A 14,789-nucleotide genomic window follows, 5' to 3' on the forward strand; every position below is an offset into this window, starting at 1 on the left:
AGACAAACTGAAATGATGCTTTATCACATTGGGAAACTGGGGAAAAAAAATCACTACAGCTAAAGTTAATTGCAGTTTCCCTGCCAAGCGTAGCTAAGCAGCATACTCATGCAGCATCAACATTTTATCATTCATGTATGTCAGATACTAGGTTGTAAGCAGGATCCTACATACAGTATTAAGTAGTTCCTTCGGAACATAAGTTTATACAGAGAACCTTCTGATGAAAAAAAATAAGGAGGCTGATGCGTGCAGATAAATACAGCAGGAATCTTTGTCAGTTAGCACACTTCAGCACCAAGCCAGAATGAGTTTTAGCAATGTCATTCCCATGCTTGTTAATGCAAAAGCTCTGCTGAACTCAGCTTTAGGTGCAAGTAAGCCTTGTTAACCATGTACCTGCAAGACTAGGCACATTTTACTACAAAAAAAAAGTTACTCACATATCATAAGAATTCCCCATTATGCAACTGCTAGCATGAAACACTATTAAGAGTGACAGAACTGCATAGATTGGAAGGGCCTTTGGAAGATTCTAGACAAGATCCCCAGTAAATGCAGGTCAAATGAAAGCAGGCTGCCCAGTGTCATTTCCTGTCAGGATCTAAAATTGTCCAGGGATGGAGATCTCACAACCACTTTGGCCACGCTGTTTCAGGGTCTGACCACCCACATGGTTATTTTTTTTCTTTTTATCAAGTCAAAACTTGTCACATTCCTAATTGTGCCTGTGTTCTCTCAATCTCCTACTGCATACTTCTGAAATGAGCCTGACTTGATCTTTTCTTCACTCCCTTGGGTAAAAACAGCAATAAGATTTCCCCCCCCCCCAGACTTTCTCTCCTTCAGAATGAAGAAACTTAGTCTACTTTCTTCATAGGCATGCACTTCAGCCCACTGATGTTGGTAGCTTTACTTCAGACTCAGTCATTATGTCAGCACACACTCTACACTGAGATGAAAACTGAATACCACTCTTCATATGCAATCTCAGAAATACTGAACAGGGGGAAGAGTGACTATCCTCAGTTTGTCTCAGCATCACATGATTCTGCTTAAGTACAGTCCAGGATGTTGTGGCCTTCTTCACAGCAAGAGCACACCATTGGCTCATGCTCAACTTGTCATCTACAAGGAACTCCAAATACACAAGCCACTTTTTCGCCTGTCAGGCTCCATTCTGTACTAATGGGGTTACTCAATGTCAGATGCAGGACTAGCATTAGCCCTTGCTGAACCTTACAACATTGGGTCCCATCAGCTCACTTCCATAACCTGTTAAGGTTCCTCAGAGTAGCAGCCCCCATACCAAGAGCTGTCCACAATTTAGTATCATCCTCAAACTTCCTCAGGTGCACTACATCTCATCTTCCATATCATTAAAAAAGTCATTAAGCAATTTGTGTGTGGGGTTTTTTTTTTTTCAGTTTCTTCAGTTGGTATGAAACATTAACCCACTTCTTTCTTCCAAGAAACCCTACAGAAAAAATATTTCAACTGCCCACTTTGATCAATCTATCTCACATCTCTTCCTGAATCACAGTAAACCAGTACACTGATGCTGATACTTTGTGACTATTTACTAATATTTTGCTACTGCAAGTTGCCAAAACATTTTCTGTCCCCATCCATTAATATACTTCCACACTGCTGCTCTGCCCCACACCTTTCCACCCCCAGTACCAAAACCCTGGAATAGAAATGGATAGTTACAGCAGTAAGAAAGCTGGTAACAATTTTTGTGCAATTCGACCTTCTATTCTTATTAAAATAAGATAAATTTGATCCTTAAACAATACTTTATTCAAGGAACTACTTCTGGCCCAAGTCTCATTTCATTAGAACCCTGCTTAAGATAAATTTGACTGCTCTCAAGTTATTAATTGAAATGATGAACAGCAGCTCCTGACAGCAGATTTTAATAAGAAAATAAATTGCTTTTCAATTTACCTATTATCTTTCTTAAGCTAATGTCATTAACAGAACAAGCAGTCCCATAACAAATGAAACTGAACTTTGACAGTAAATCAAATAATCAGATGCAGTTTTGAAATCCAGTTTTTTCATTTTCTAGTTTTCATATGAATAAAAGCTGCTTGACACGATGGCAGTTAGTAAAGTATATTCAAAATACTTCTGAAAGCAAAATCCAGAAAGATCCTCACCATTAAATCCAGTTTGTGATTAATCGCCAGTGCAGAGTGTTCCAGAGCCTTGAAAACAGATGCATAGCAATCACTTAGTTTTGTGTACTTGCCAACGAGAGCTATGGAACACACCTTCAGCAACCTTTCATATCTGACAAAAACAAGTTTTTGGATTATTACATCCCTTTTTCACATTCATTTTACTTTAACCTTACAAAACATCTAAAATATCCAAACTGCCAATGCTGCTAAACCAAGAGTTTCTACAGGTATAGCAGCAGCAGAATGCTACTGACTCCAATGCAGTTTGATCCATTAGCTCAAAACCTAACCTGACTTAAAACACTTTTCAAAAGAGGCAACAGGATTCAGAATACCTGTCAGCCATTTTCTTCCATTTCATTAAAAGATCACTTGGCTGGTCATCAATGGGTAAATTTAACCTCTGTTTAAAATACTTAATGATGCCTTGCTCCTCCAACAGGATTGGAACTCGATAAGTGGAAGAAACATCATGGATAAATATCACCTAAAGAAAAAGAAGGCACAAAAGACTTACCTAAATATTTTTCTTAGTAACATACACTCTATTTTTGCATGCTATGTACACTGTGTAATTTACATACATTCTACTTTTCAAATAATTTTCTTTTGAGTGAGCAAGGCAGTTATTGTACTCCAACAGGCAGTTAAGTGCCACACAATCACTCACTCATCCCTGTGGGATACAGGGAGAGAATCAGAAAGATGAAAGTGAGAAAACTTGTAAGTTAAGATAGTTTAGTAGCTACAGCAAAATAACATGCACAAAAAAATTCTTTCACTACTTTTCGTCAGCAGTCAGATGTTTACCTATTTCCAGGAAAGCAGGATTTCATCACCCAACTTTTACTTGAGAAGGCAAATGCCAAGGCTATAAACTTCCCCCATTCCATCCCTTAGCTTTAATTAGGATCCAAGAATCTCAGAATATCTTGGATTAGAAGGGACCTTAAATATCATGTTGTCCTAACCCCCCTAACATGATCAGGGACACCTTCCAGGTTGCCCAAAGACCCATCCAATCTGGCTCGGAACACCTCCAGAGGTGAGGTAGGCATCCACAGCTTCTCTGGGCAACCTGTTCCAGTGCTTCACCACCCTCTGAGTAAAGAATTTTCTCCTAATAAGCAGCCTAAATCTCCCCTCTTTTAGTTTAAAAACATTCCCCCTTGTCCTATCACTACAGTACCTGATAAAGAGTCCCTCTCCATCTTTTTTGTAAATTTTGCTCCTTTTAGGTACTGGAAGGCTGCTGTAAAGCTCCCCCAAAGCATTCTCTTCTCTAGGCTGAACAACCCCAGCTCTCAGTCTGCCTTCATTGTTCACATGGCTGTGACAATCTTTGGACGTAAACAAAATCCCCAGCTTTAGGGATGGCTTTATTTACCCATTACTATAAGCATTCTAGATGATTTATGGGCAATAACAAGCCATAGTATCTGCACTGGTTATGCAAGGAACTGCATAGTTTTTCATGACAATACAGTTAATTAACTATATATTCAAAATCTATTCTTTTCAACTTTTTGCAGTCCATTCAGTAATTCTATCAAATACAACATGCGCTAAATTTTTAATTCCTGTTCAATATATGAAAATTAACATAACTTTCAATATTAATGTGACAGCAAGATAAGAACGAGAAAAACAATTAATGAAATAATCTGAAAACAGAAATGCACAGGTGTTTTTGTATGCTTTCCTACATACTTAAGTAATGGTAACTAAAGTACTGACCTGTTCAGGCTCTACATGGCAGAACATGGAGATCTTTTCCTTCACTGCCATTTCTATGGGTTTTGCACTTCTGCAGACAATCTGTTATAATAGAAGAAAAAAAATCTTAAATCTTTCCCAGAAAAAAACAACAGAACATCCTCTGTACTGTTCATGAAGAGTTTCACTTCCCTTGGAAGCACATCACATGCAAATACACTTTACCTTTCTGTGTTCTTTTGGAGTTGCACAAAATATAATAGTTCACAAATATTTTCTAGGAATTCAAAAGTATTCAGTTAACCTGCCCACAATGACCCATTTTTATCCTTTTTTTTTTTTGGCACCTTCTGTATGTACTTTGTTTTCTCATCTCTTGTAAATACTATCCTAACACTCCATAGGTAAAGTCATGCAGGTCTGAAAGTATAAATAGTGCACTGAATGAAAAAAAAAAAACACTGGGATCTTCTAAGCTTGAAGTATAACCAAGTACAATGATACTGTTAAAAGATTAATTCCACATCTTCCTAGCATACACAACTACCTAACGCATTATCCCCTCTTTTTGTTTACAAACCAGTAGATGCTCTTCAATCTCATTGCTAAAACACAGTTTAGCTACACTAATATTGATATATTGATGAAGTCTTAAATAACTTCCCTTACCTTTGCAAAAATTTCTAGAAGCAGGAAAAGAAAGGCCAGAAAAAGACAGCAACTACTTATATATTTTCTTAAAGCACTTCCCTGACAACTTACTGACACAGTCAAAAGGAGTTGCTCAGAGTGTAATGCTGAGCAGCACTGTACTTACAAGACACTTATCCTCCACAAAGATACATTCACCTGGTGAAAACTGAAGCTACCCACCACAGCCTTCAAACATCTTATTTATAAAAACAGTTGTGTGTATATTTAAAAACAAGTTTGCTGATAAAATGCTAAGACTTCTTATGTAGTAAAACTTGAAAATGTGAGTAAACAAGTCCATGCTCTCCCCTATCTAGTGCAAATACAGCTATCTGAAAACAGTGCCATAGTACAAACATGGCTACAGCTGATAATGTTAAGATTATCAATGGCCTCACAAATTACTACTTGCAAAACAAGTAACAAAATATTTTCATGATGAGAACAGGTCACCTTTTCTGATTGCATAAAAACTTCACATTTATCTACCACCAGTAAGAATGTTGGTTGGCACTTCCTGAAATTTTGAGGAAAAATAAACAATGTTTGTAACTTTGTTTTCCTATTAAGTTACAATGTTATCAACACAAAGTTGCCTCATAATTAGATTCATTGTTCTCATTCACAGCTTTGTGTTAGCAAGTGCATTAATATCTGGGCCAAGCACTACATAGGACCATGCTGAACCCCAGACTGCCTACACTGTTTAATCATTAGCTTGCCCATTTATTCTGCTTTGGATCATCAAATAGCTTTTTGCAAGACAAACCTGCTCAACAAAGGCCAGTCCTGAAGAAAACTGTAAAGATTAAAAAATAAATAAATAAATTGTGAAAAGGGGTAGCATGAACTTACACAGCTCTCTTTTTTTCACTTGATGGGGCAAACTGTACCACAAAGGTTTTTCTTCTTTCCTTTTATTTTTAATGGCAACAATTCCCACTAGACCTCTGTTATTAATTAAAGTGGTTGTACTAATCCATAGAAAGTAGCAACAAGATGAGAACCTTAAAATGTCTAGATACTAGAAAAGGACACATACCAAAATAAACTCTTGCAAAATATCAAGGCCAAAAAAAAAAATTACAAAAAGAAATACAACGCAATTCATTTGCGCAACTCTCCTTTCAAAAATCACTTCTCCTTTCTGAGTATACAAACATCATATTGAATCAGTGACTATGCTCACTACTCTTTCATTTCTGAGACAGGCCAAGTAGGAAGCCATTTCTTCCAGTGGATTTGATGAGAATGAAAGTACTCAATGACTTCCAGAATTAAGTATAGAAAATATTCACTCACTTCAGCAGCCTTACATAAAAGAGCAGAATTCTCTTCTGTTCCGAAGAACTAGAAATGCATTGCCTTCGGCTATGTCAGCTACAGCTCAGAAAAATAAGAACTCTAAGTTTGAACTGGGACTGTATGGGCATTTGAAGCTGTGCTACCCTGGCTTCATTGCAAGTACCACTTGTACAAGCAGATTAACATCTCACAGTGGAAGACAGGAATTGCCACAGGAAGCCGTAATTAACTTTTGTCTCTTCTCTGCTCCTTAGGTAAAGTGCCAGTGAGGCAAACACTGGCAAATCTGGGATTTAAGCACATACTTGTTACTAGAGAACTTGGGAGAGAGAATGGAAGTTGAGCATTTATCATCATCTACCAACTCACACAAAGTGAAACTCGCTGGCTTTGCCCTGTCTATACTATGTGGTATTAAGCCCAACAAAATAAAGTAATTGAGCAACCTTACTTTTAAGATTTACCAACATGTTTCATATTTCCAAACAGCAATATTTCTAAAGGCTGAACTTCAAGTTGGATTGCTCTTCCTTAATTTGTATAAAAATAAATCTGTGAAAGAATGGTAAAATGTAGAATCATTCTAGGTTTCCTAGGTCTTTCCACAAAGTAAACTGATACATCTGAACTTCAGATTATTAAGCATTGCAGAATGGCTTTGCTTTGGATTCCTTTGGAAGAAGAACATAGCTAGAGCCCCCAGGTTATGCTAAGAGTTATTGGATTGTGTTATCTCAGAGCAATTTCGAGCAATTTAATTTAGTGAAGTAGTACAGTAAATATGTTGCTTTTCTTCTGAAATTCTTGCCTCTCATAGGAGACTAAGGCTCATTTTTTGACCACTTGCTTTGTATAGACACTTCTAAATGACCTGTAAGTATAAATCTGTATTTACTGACTTCTGAACTCACCAAATCTGGAGACAAGCCTAGGCCTCTCAGTGCCCGAACACTGTTCTGCGTTGGTTTTGTCTTCTGCTCTCCAGTGGCATTAGGCTAGAAGGACATATTTTGAAAGCACATAAAATATATTAACACAGAAGTTGTGAGTTAAAAGAGAAAAATCATTGCAAGTAATAATATTTGCAGGAAGTAAGCATACTGAAACAGAGTTATTTTGAGTCAGACACAGAAACTGCACCATAGTTATTATATACATCAAAAAATCTGTGAAGAAACATATGACCAGGTTAGGTTTATTGTGTCTAGCTCCTCCAAAGGAGAGGTTTCAACATAATTGACTTAGGTAAGAAAAGAATCTTTCTTGGGTTCTGCTAATAAATGGAAAACATCCAACAGCATAAAGCCTTAAGTCCTCAGAAATAATCAAATGTAGTAAATAGCACACAGAATTAAACTTAATATTAACCACTGCAGCTAACAGTATCTTTTTAGCTATACAAAGTATGATCATATCAACATTATTAACCTTTCATTACCAAAAACTCCCTAGTGAAATTGCTGAAGAAAACCTTCTGAAGTTAAATTTAAATCTGTAAAATACTTTCAGCCCCGTACTACCAATTGTAGTGGTCCCAACTGGAGTACCACCACACATCAAGGACTTGGTGCTCCGCTGAACAGTTAACCTGAGTGGATACAGGTCTGTGCTATGCAGCACATCCAGCCTGGCCTTGAGGCTCTTCCATTCCACACAAATCTCATGAGCATAGGATATATCTAGCCACAGGATAAACTCAGCCAGCTCATGGTACCAGAGGAGCCTGCAGGCAGATCTAACATGGTACCAGGGATCACATCAACCACACAATCTTCTTTGTATCTAGGAATGCAGCAAGAAGTTCGATAAGAACGTCATTTCTGCTTAACAGCAGAAACAGAGTTGTTTGCCTTTAAGAAAATCATATAATAGGTCAAATGACTGATATGCTGCTGTGGTTTAAGGCCACACCACCTGGTGTTTCCATCACCTTACAACATCATCTCTAACAAATATAACTTTAAATAATATCCTACAGAAGCTGGGTGCCTTTCTACAGAAGCTGGGTGCCTTTCTTACTGGAATCGTAATATCCTAGCACTCTTTAGTGCAAAACAGAACCACATTTAGGCTTCTAGACAAATTAGCACTGATAAACTTCTTGTTGGTAATTAAATTACTTTATCAATGTGTTTCAGTGTTCTATCAAGGATTTTATTCATCCCAATGAGGCTGGTCTTCTCTGATTAAGAAGCCATCTTTTGGCCTTTATCATTCAATCTCTAAAGCTTTCCAAAATCTCTTCTTAATCAGAGAAATAAACAAATATAAAGCTCAATTCAGACTAAAGATTATCTATTAATTAAATACGTATAATTTTAATAATTTACCTGTGGTACTAGACTGACATGGATATTACAGAAGTTCTCTCTTTTTGCTTTGAACTGGAACTGTCTAAATGCTTCCACAAACGGCATTCCTTCAATGTCTCCAATAGTTCCACCCAGCTGTAAAAGAAAGCTTGAATCTGTCAGTGCCAGGAAGTAAAGAAAAATACTTTTTAAAGAGTTTCTCTCATACACATTCAAACAATGATGGCAAATGAAATGTGCAGGCATGTCTGCAAAGAATCTTCATATATTCTGTGTATTTTGTTTCCCACTGGAACCACAAAACAATTTTCCAGTTTCATTATATTCACTTTACACCAAATACATTTTCCATAGGGAGATATAGCCCTACACAATAATACATGCTTTTACTATTTTCAAAGTGGTGATCAATAGTTAATTAATAGTTAAGCTGACAGTGTCTATACAGAGAAACTACATTTCCCTGACTGACAAATTAATAAGCAGTCAGAGTTAGTAAGGTGCCAACATCTAACAATATTATAATAGTTTTCCAATACTAATAAATCCTACAGGAACAATGCAAAATAATATTTCAAATTAAAAACTAATTGAATACTTAGTACCAAACCAAAGTCCAACACCAATTCCGTGATAAACCTAATTCAAAGACATGAATTAGATATCTTTGAAAGATGCAAAGAGCTATAGCAAATGCTCAGTGAAGCAGTTTAGCAGAGAAGTCTTGTGAAACAGCTGTTTCAGAATGATCCTTCTGTGCCACCATGTGGCTTTCTGCAGAGTTGCATATCTGTGTTCACACAGTACCAGAAAAACTTCTTACAATTGTTCTCGACACGTGTATTCAGCCTAGCGCCTTCTGACTTTTACTACAATGGCAAAAATATCAATTTACCCTTACAGTCCTAAGGAGAAATATGTCCATGAGGCTGGCACTATAATGCAAAAACCTTTACACGGAAGAAACACTAGTATTTTCAGAGTCAAAGGACTGACAAGCTCATCACTTACTAACATTCTTGTGCAAATTCTGTATTTACTGGTTTTATGTTTGCATTAGATGCTCTATTCACAGTGCACATCATTAAAAAAATCTATAGCTATATAAAAGAGTATATTTTACTCAAGAAAGATTGCTTAGTGTAAGTGCTGAGTAACTCAGTATCTTGGGTCATAAAGTTTACCACACTGCTGACTACAGTGGTGGCTTCTGGCATTAAATCTATGACACATTCTTCTGTTGGATTATCAGGTATAAATTTTTTCCTGAATTTTCCACTGTAATGTTAATATCTAGCAGCTACTGATTGCCCTTCTTCAGTTTGTCATCATGCACTAAGTGTGAGTGAAACTAATTAGATCTATTGTGCAGAACACCACAGGGTAAGTGATTAACAAAGTTACTTACAGAGATCTTCAGAACAAAACTAAAAAGTAGGAAACTAACTTTTATAACGTTTAAATATATTCCTGCAAATATAATCATGAACAGCAAGATCAAGCATTTGAAGCCACATGGATAGCAAAAATGGTATAAGCTCTGCTACTGACTGTAGGGCATTTCAGATATTACACACATTCTCTCAACACTGTTTATGGTGCATAGCTTCAGTCAAACATCTGTGTCTTCACATAGATACTCCACATCATAAAATTAAGGTAGTCATTTATTGTCAACTAGTAAGCTCTTAAGCAGCTCAGTTCCAGCAGGATTTAGTCAAGGTAACAAAACCTGTGGGGATACAGCCATTCCTGTCATTCTCAAAACAAATAAAGAATACAAAATATGTCTTTGTATTACTGCTCTCCACAAAGCTGTAGTCTGACTTCTTTTTTTTTTTAAACAGTAAATAGCAAAGAGAGAACAAGCTAGCTCTTTGTGTTCACCTGAGAGGTTTGATACTTGCCTCAATTACACAGATTTGTGGCTCTTTTCTGTCATCATCCACAGGAACTTTTGCTTGATTCATTACCCATTCCTGAACCGCATCAGTGATGTGTGGAACAACTATGAGACAAAGCAGAAGTAGCATTCTCATAGAATAAGAATAAGCTGATATAGCAAGAAGCAGCTTGTTCTAGCCACTCTTATAGGAAGACTGAACGGACAATGGACTAGCATGCCACAGAACTGAAAATATCACCTTGAACAGTCTTTCCCAGGTAATCACCATGCCTTTCTTTATTGATAACATGTTGATATATCTTTCCAGTGGTGATATTGTTATCTTTATAAAGATTAATGTCCAAGAATCGCTCATAATTTCCCAAATCTAAGTCAACTTCTCCACCATCATTCAGTACAAAAACTTCTCCTGAAAGAAGAAAATGAAAATATTTAAAATAACATAAGGAAAGCTTAGGAAGGAAACCGTAACAGATATTTTATTACTTTGCTATCCAAAATCTACTAAGCACAAATCAGATCAAGAGAACCACATCCTCAAATTGAAGAAAAAATAAATGAATAGACATACTGAAATGATATATCAATAGAACACATGCTGCAACATGATCTGTGTTGTTATTGTATGATTTCATATTAAGTCGTCACTTTTACACTGAATGTCTATCAGTCACAAATGTTCTGACAAAACATATAAGTAACACTGTTAAAATATTTTAATTGACTTAAAAACATTCAATAGCCTGATACAATCCCTGATCAGAAGAAAGTAATCTCCAGGAATCATAAATCAGCAATAAATAAAATACCAGTTTAATGCAACAGACAAAAAAAAAGTGCTTTTCTAAGCATCAATTATCACAAATTGAATCAGGAGTAAAGTTATGACGAGCATAAAATGCTTCTACAAACGTGTTCACTATTATTCAGTTGTTTCATCTCATGTATTTGGTTTGTCATGCATATAGCAAAAAATCTAATGAAATCTAATGCTCTGCACAAGAGACAAAAAGAAGGAATTCCCCTGAAGATATGATGTAGACTCCTATAATCAGTTTAACAAAAGCAAATAAACACTCCCAACAAAAAAAAATCTCAAAATCTCAAGTCATTACATGAGTCAAATAATCAAAAGTGAAGGCAGAAATTTATTGTAAAACTGCCTCAGTAGCAGTAGATATTTCCGAAAGTGCAGGAGTATTGAGTTAGATCAGTTTGGCTTTTAGAGAGGTTTGCTGTGCTGCTTTCAGTTCAGTTCCAAAAAAAGTTGGTCTAGACAAAAACTAAGCAAGGAAAACTTGACAAATAAAAATCAGAAATCTCTCTTGGCTGAAGATGCTTGGGAACTTTGAAAACCACTGTTTTTAATAGACATAATAATAACATGCACCACAGACGAATGCTCAGCATTATAAACACCTATCAGATTGTTTTGCAGCTCATCAGTGTAGTCAATACAAGCCAACCAAACTAAGCATCTATTTCTAAATAATAAGATTAGTCAGCTTTCTAACCTGCACTGATGGTTTTGACTTGATATTCATCAACTAAAACATCAGCTTAACCCAATTCTCATGAAGACACACACTAGAGGCACTGATATCCAGGTAGCAGCATTCACAAGTAACTGCCCTGTATTACAGCTTCAAGTAATTTCTGCTGTACTATTCCAATACTTTTCACGTTGAACAGATGACAGCATACACTGGACAAGGTCCACAGCTAGGATTTTTCTTAACAAAGCACAACTTTATAGAAAGTAAGCCTCTAATCACAGAAGTACCTTCCAACGGGCTTCTCTCTTTACTTAGACCAGACAACTCCCTTGAAAACACGCAGAAGGGAACAAGATTGCATTGCCAAATAGACAATAAAATGACTAATAAGTACCACGCTACTGGTTTTTGTTTAATTTGGTTTTTTATCATATGTTTTCATGATTACAAATGCAAATATTTACTACAAAATGGAACAGCACTGTCCTTCATACCATGTTCATATGGTGAAAATGTTCCAGCATCTATGTTTATGTAAGGATCAATTTTGATTGCAGTGACACGCAGACCACATGATTTCAGTATGGTGCCAATGCTGCTTGCAATGATCCCTTTGCCAATGCCTGAGATGACACCACCAGTTACAAGGATGTACTTCATTGGAAAATGAGCTCAAGCACACAGATTTCAAACCGGAAATCTAAAATGACAAAAGATATGCATCTGATTAAGGCAAATTCACCCCAAGGAATAACAGTCTCATTCACTATGCAAAGAATCAAAATTGAAACAACTTGCAGGAACAGACAACAGAATCACCACTTCAGAATCCTTCCCATCTTATACATGACTGTTTAAGCTTGATGCCTCAATACTCCCCCACAGTCAGGAAGAAAATGGAGACACTATTTTGAAGTACTGCCCTGTGGAGATACCAAAGACAGGTATAATTCATCTGTCTGACCTCTCTAACACAACAGGAATAGACAACCACCTTTTAGAACCACAGGTTAGACTGATCTCACCCTGGACTCTCTGAATTAAAGAAATGGACTGTTTCATTTGCATTTTGAGAAGTTAGCATAAAGACTGTTTCTTGCTACAGAACAATCAGCCAGAACAATCACATTCTCTCCTTCAAAACTTGAGTCTATAGCTACCAGTAGCTAATAAAATCAGCATTCTGTATCACCCACTACATTTTTTCAGAAGATTTCTCCTCTCTAGTTCACAACATATCAAGTATTTCACCAAAGGTCTTATAATACCCTACGCATCAATGGACTATAAGAGCAAGAAAGAAAAAATGAAGCAAAACATCCACATTTACATGATAGCATATTAACCATAAGCCTAGAAGTCTTTCTTCACGTATCTACCCATTCTCCAACTAATTACTGAGAAGAAAAAAAATCTAAAGAAGAATCACCTAGCTTCTGTGGACCATGATGTAGAGTAGAAATTGATGCTGTATTAGAAGAAAACAGTGTTATAGTAGTTTTAAATTTCAGAGTTAGAGAAGCATTCAAAGTTATGACACACAATAGGAACATAAAGTCAGAACTGCAACCTTGCAGAGCACAGAGCTCTTTCACGTGGCCTTCAGTTGTCCAACCTGCCCATGTCTTAGCTTCCAAGACAACAAAGATAAATAAATGATAGGGATCTCTAGAGGTCTCTTCCAATCCCTACAATTCTGTGATTCTGTGATAAATGACCCTTTAAAAGGGGTAACTGCAATTATGAGTAGTGGTAAAAAATGAACAAAAAAACATGACAGTGTAGCTAGCACATTGATGGAAATTATTCTCTCCCTCTACTCCACTTTCACAGGACTCCATCTGGAGTACTGTATTCAGCTCTGAAGCCCTCAAACTAAGAAAGAGGTAGATTCATTAGAAGAACAGGCCAAGAGAGGTATCAAAGGGCTGGAGCATCTCTCTTAGGAAGAAAGGCTGAGAAAGTTATAATTGTTCAGCTCGGAGAAGGCTCTGGAAAGACCTGATACTGGCCTTCCAAGAGCTAAACGGGCATACAGGAAAGATGAAGAGGGACTCTTCATCAGGGAGTGTAGTGATAGGACAAGTGGGAATGGCTTTCAATGAAAAGAGGAGGAAATTCTTTACTAAGAGAGCGGTAAGGCTCCACTTCAGCTTTGGGGCATGAACTGATAAAGCTCCAACCATCCTAATTCATAGCAGATTATATAGATTATATGTGAAAACCTATAGCATAATTGTCCAGCCCACCTGAAATAAACAAATGCTGAATACAACTCACCCATAACTGCATTTAGATTACATTCAGGCAAATCTGGGGGCTAATCCTTGGAGTAATTCTTACACAGCGACAGCATAACATGCCACAAAGCTAAAGTTCTAGGGTCAAAAATAACCTTGCCTTACTTAAGTATGCAATTTGCTCAAAGCAATGTGCAATGGAACATGATCTGAAAGTGTTCATGATAAATCAAGTTGGAATGGCTCTCTGAGTTAATAACTTCTCCTCTGATAATATTAATTAATGGAAATAAGACCTAGACCTGCAGCTGGCAGAGCTCAAGAAGGTAACAATGCTCGTTGTCAATGCTTTTACAATGGATAGCAGGAAATTAACGGAGTATTCCTTCTTTGCCAGCATGAACAACAGGGAGGCCACAACCACCAAAGTAAAAGCAAAATAAGCAGAAAAAGAAAACAGTAAGAAGGAAGTTCCCTTTCATTTCCTTCACAACGTGGGAACATAATGACACAACTTTAGAGTAACATAAAGCAAGAAACTGAGGAACAAAGAAATGATAACTATAAACCTTTAATACGTGCCACTTCGAGACTCACTCCCCCCAGCGTTTAATCTCTCCTCTTTTCACGTAAAGCCATTCCCCCTCATCCTGTGTCTGCACACCCCGACGAGGAGCTCCAATTCCTGTACTCACGCAGTACGCGGGGCGGCCGTCAGGCCCGTTTTACCCCCATACCAGAACCTGCGAACGCCCCACGCGGGACGGGGGCGGGCCCGCGACGCACCACAGAGCTTCGCACAGCCCCGAAGGGAGAAGCGGCTCCTCCTCTGGAGCCGAGGGACGCGGAGCCGCCGGCGGGGTGTTACCTTCCACACAAGAAGGTGAACACGCAGCCGGGCAGCTCCCCTCACACCTAACCTCACCGCACTC

The 14,789-nt window shown here is 37.4% G+C and overlaps 1 protein-coding gene across 1 annotated transcript in view; it reads right to left on the reverse strand.

Moving 5' to 3' along the window:
* CTPS2 (CTP synthase 2) overlaps nt 1-14,587 on the reverse strand; it is a 52,788-nt gene extending 38,201 nt beyond the window's left edge. The window contains exons 1-9 of the mRNA XM_065741383.1: nt 14,553-14,587; nt 12,112-12,317; nt 10,360-10,530; nt 10,123-10,223; nt 8,234-8,350; nt 6,815-6,898; nt 3,927-4,007; nt 2,525-2,676; nt 2,166-2,298 (exon numbers count right to left, since the gene is read on the reverse strand). Coding sequence (XP_065597455.1) covers nt 2,166-2,298; nt 2,525-2,676; nt 3,927-4,007; nt 6,815-6,898; nt 8,234-8,350; nt 10,123-10,223; nt 10,360-10,530; nt 12,112-12,277 — 1,005 coding nt within the window. The 5' untranslated portion in view covers nt 12,278-12,317; nt 14,553-14,587. The remainder of the gene's footprint in view (nt 1-2,165; nt 2,299-2,524; nt 2,677-3,926; nt 4,008-6,814; nt 6,899-8,233; nt 8,351-10,122; nt 10,224-10,359; nt 10,531-12,111; nt 12,318-14,552) is intronic.
* Nucleotides 14,588-14,789: the final 202 nt, after the last annotated feature.

This window comes from Cyrtonyx montezumae, unplaced genomic scaffold, assembly GCF_038088225.1.
Source record: "Cyrtonyx montezumae isolate F1298 unplaced genomic scaffold, pur_monq_1.0 scaffold_3, whole genome shotgun sequence".
Lineage (NCBI taxonomy): Eukaryota > Metazoa > Chordata > Aves > Galliformes > Odontophoridae > Cyrtonyx > Cyrtonyx montezumae.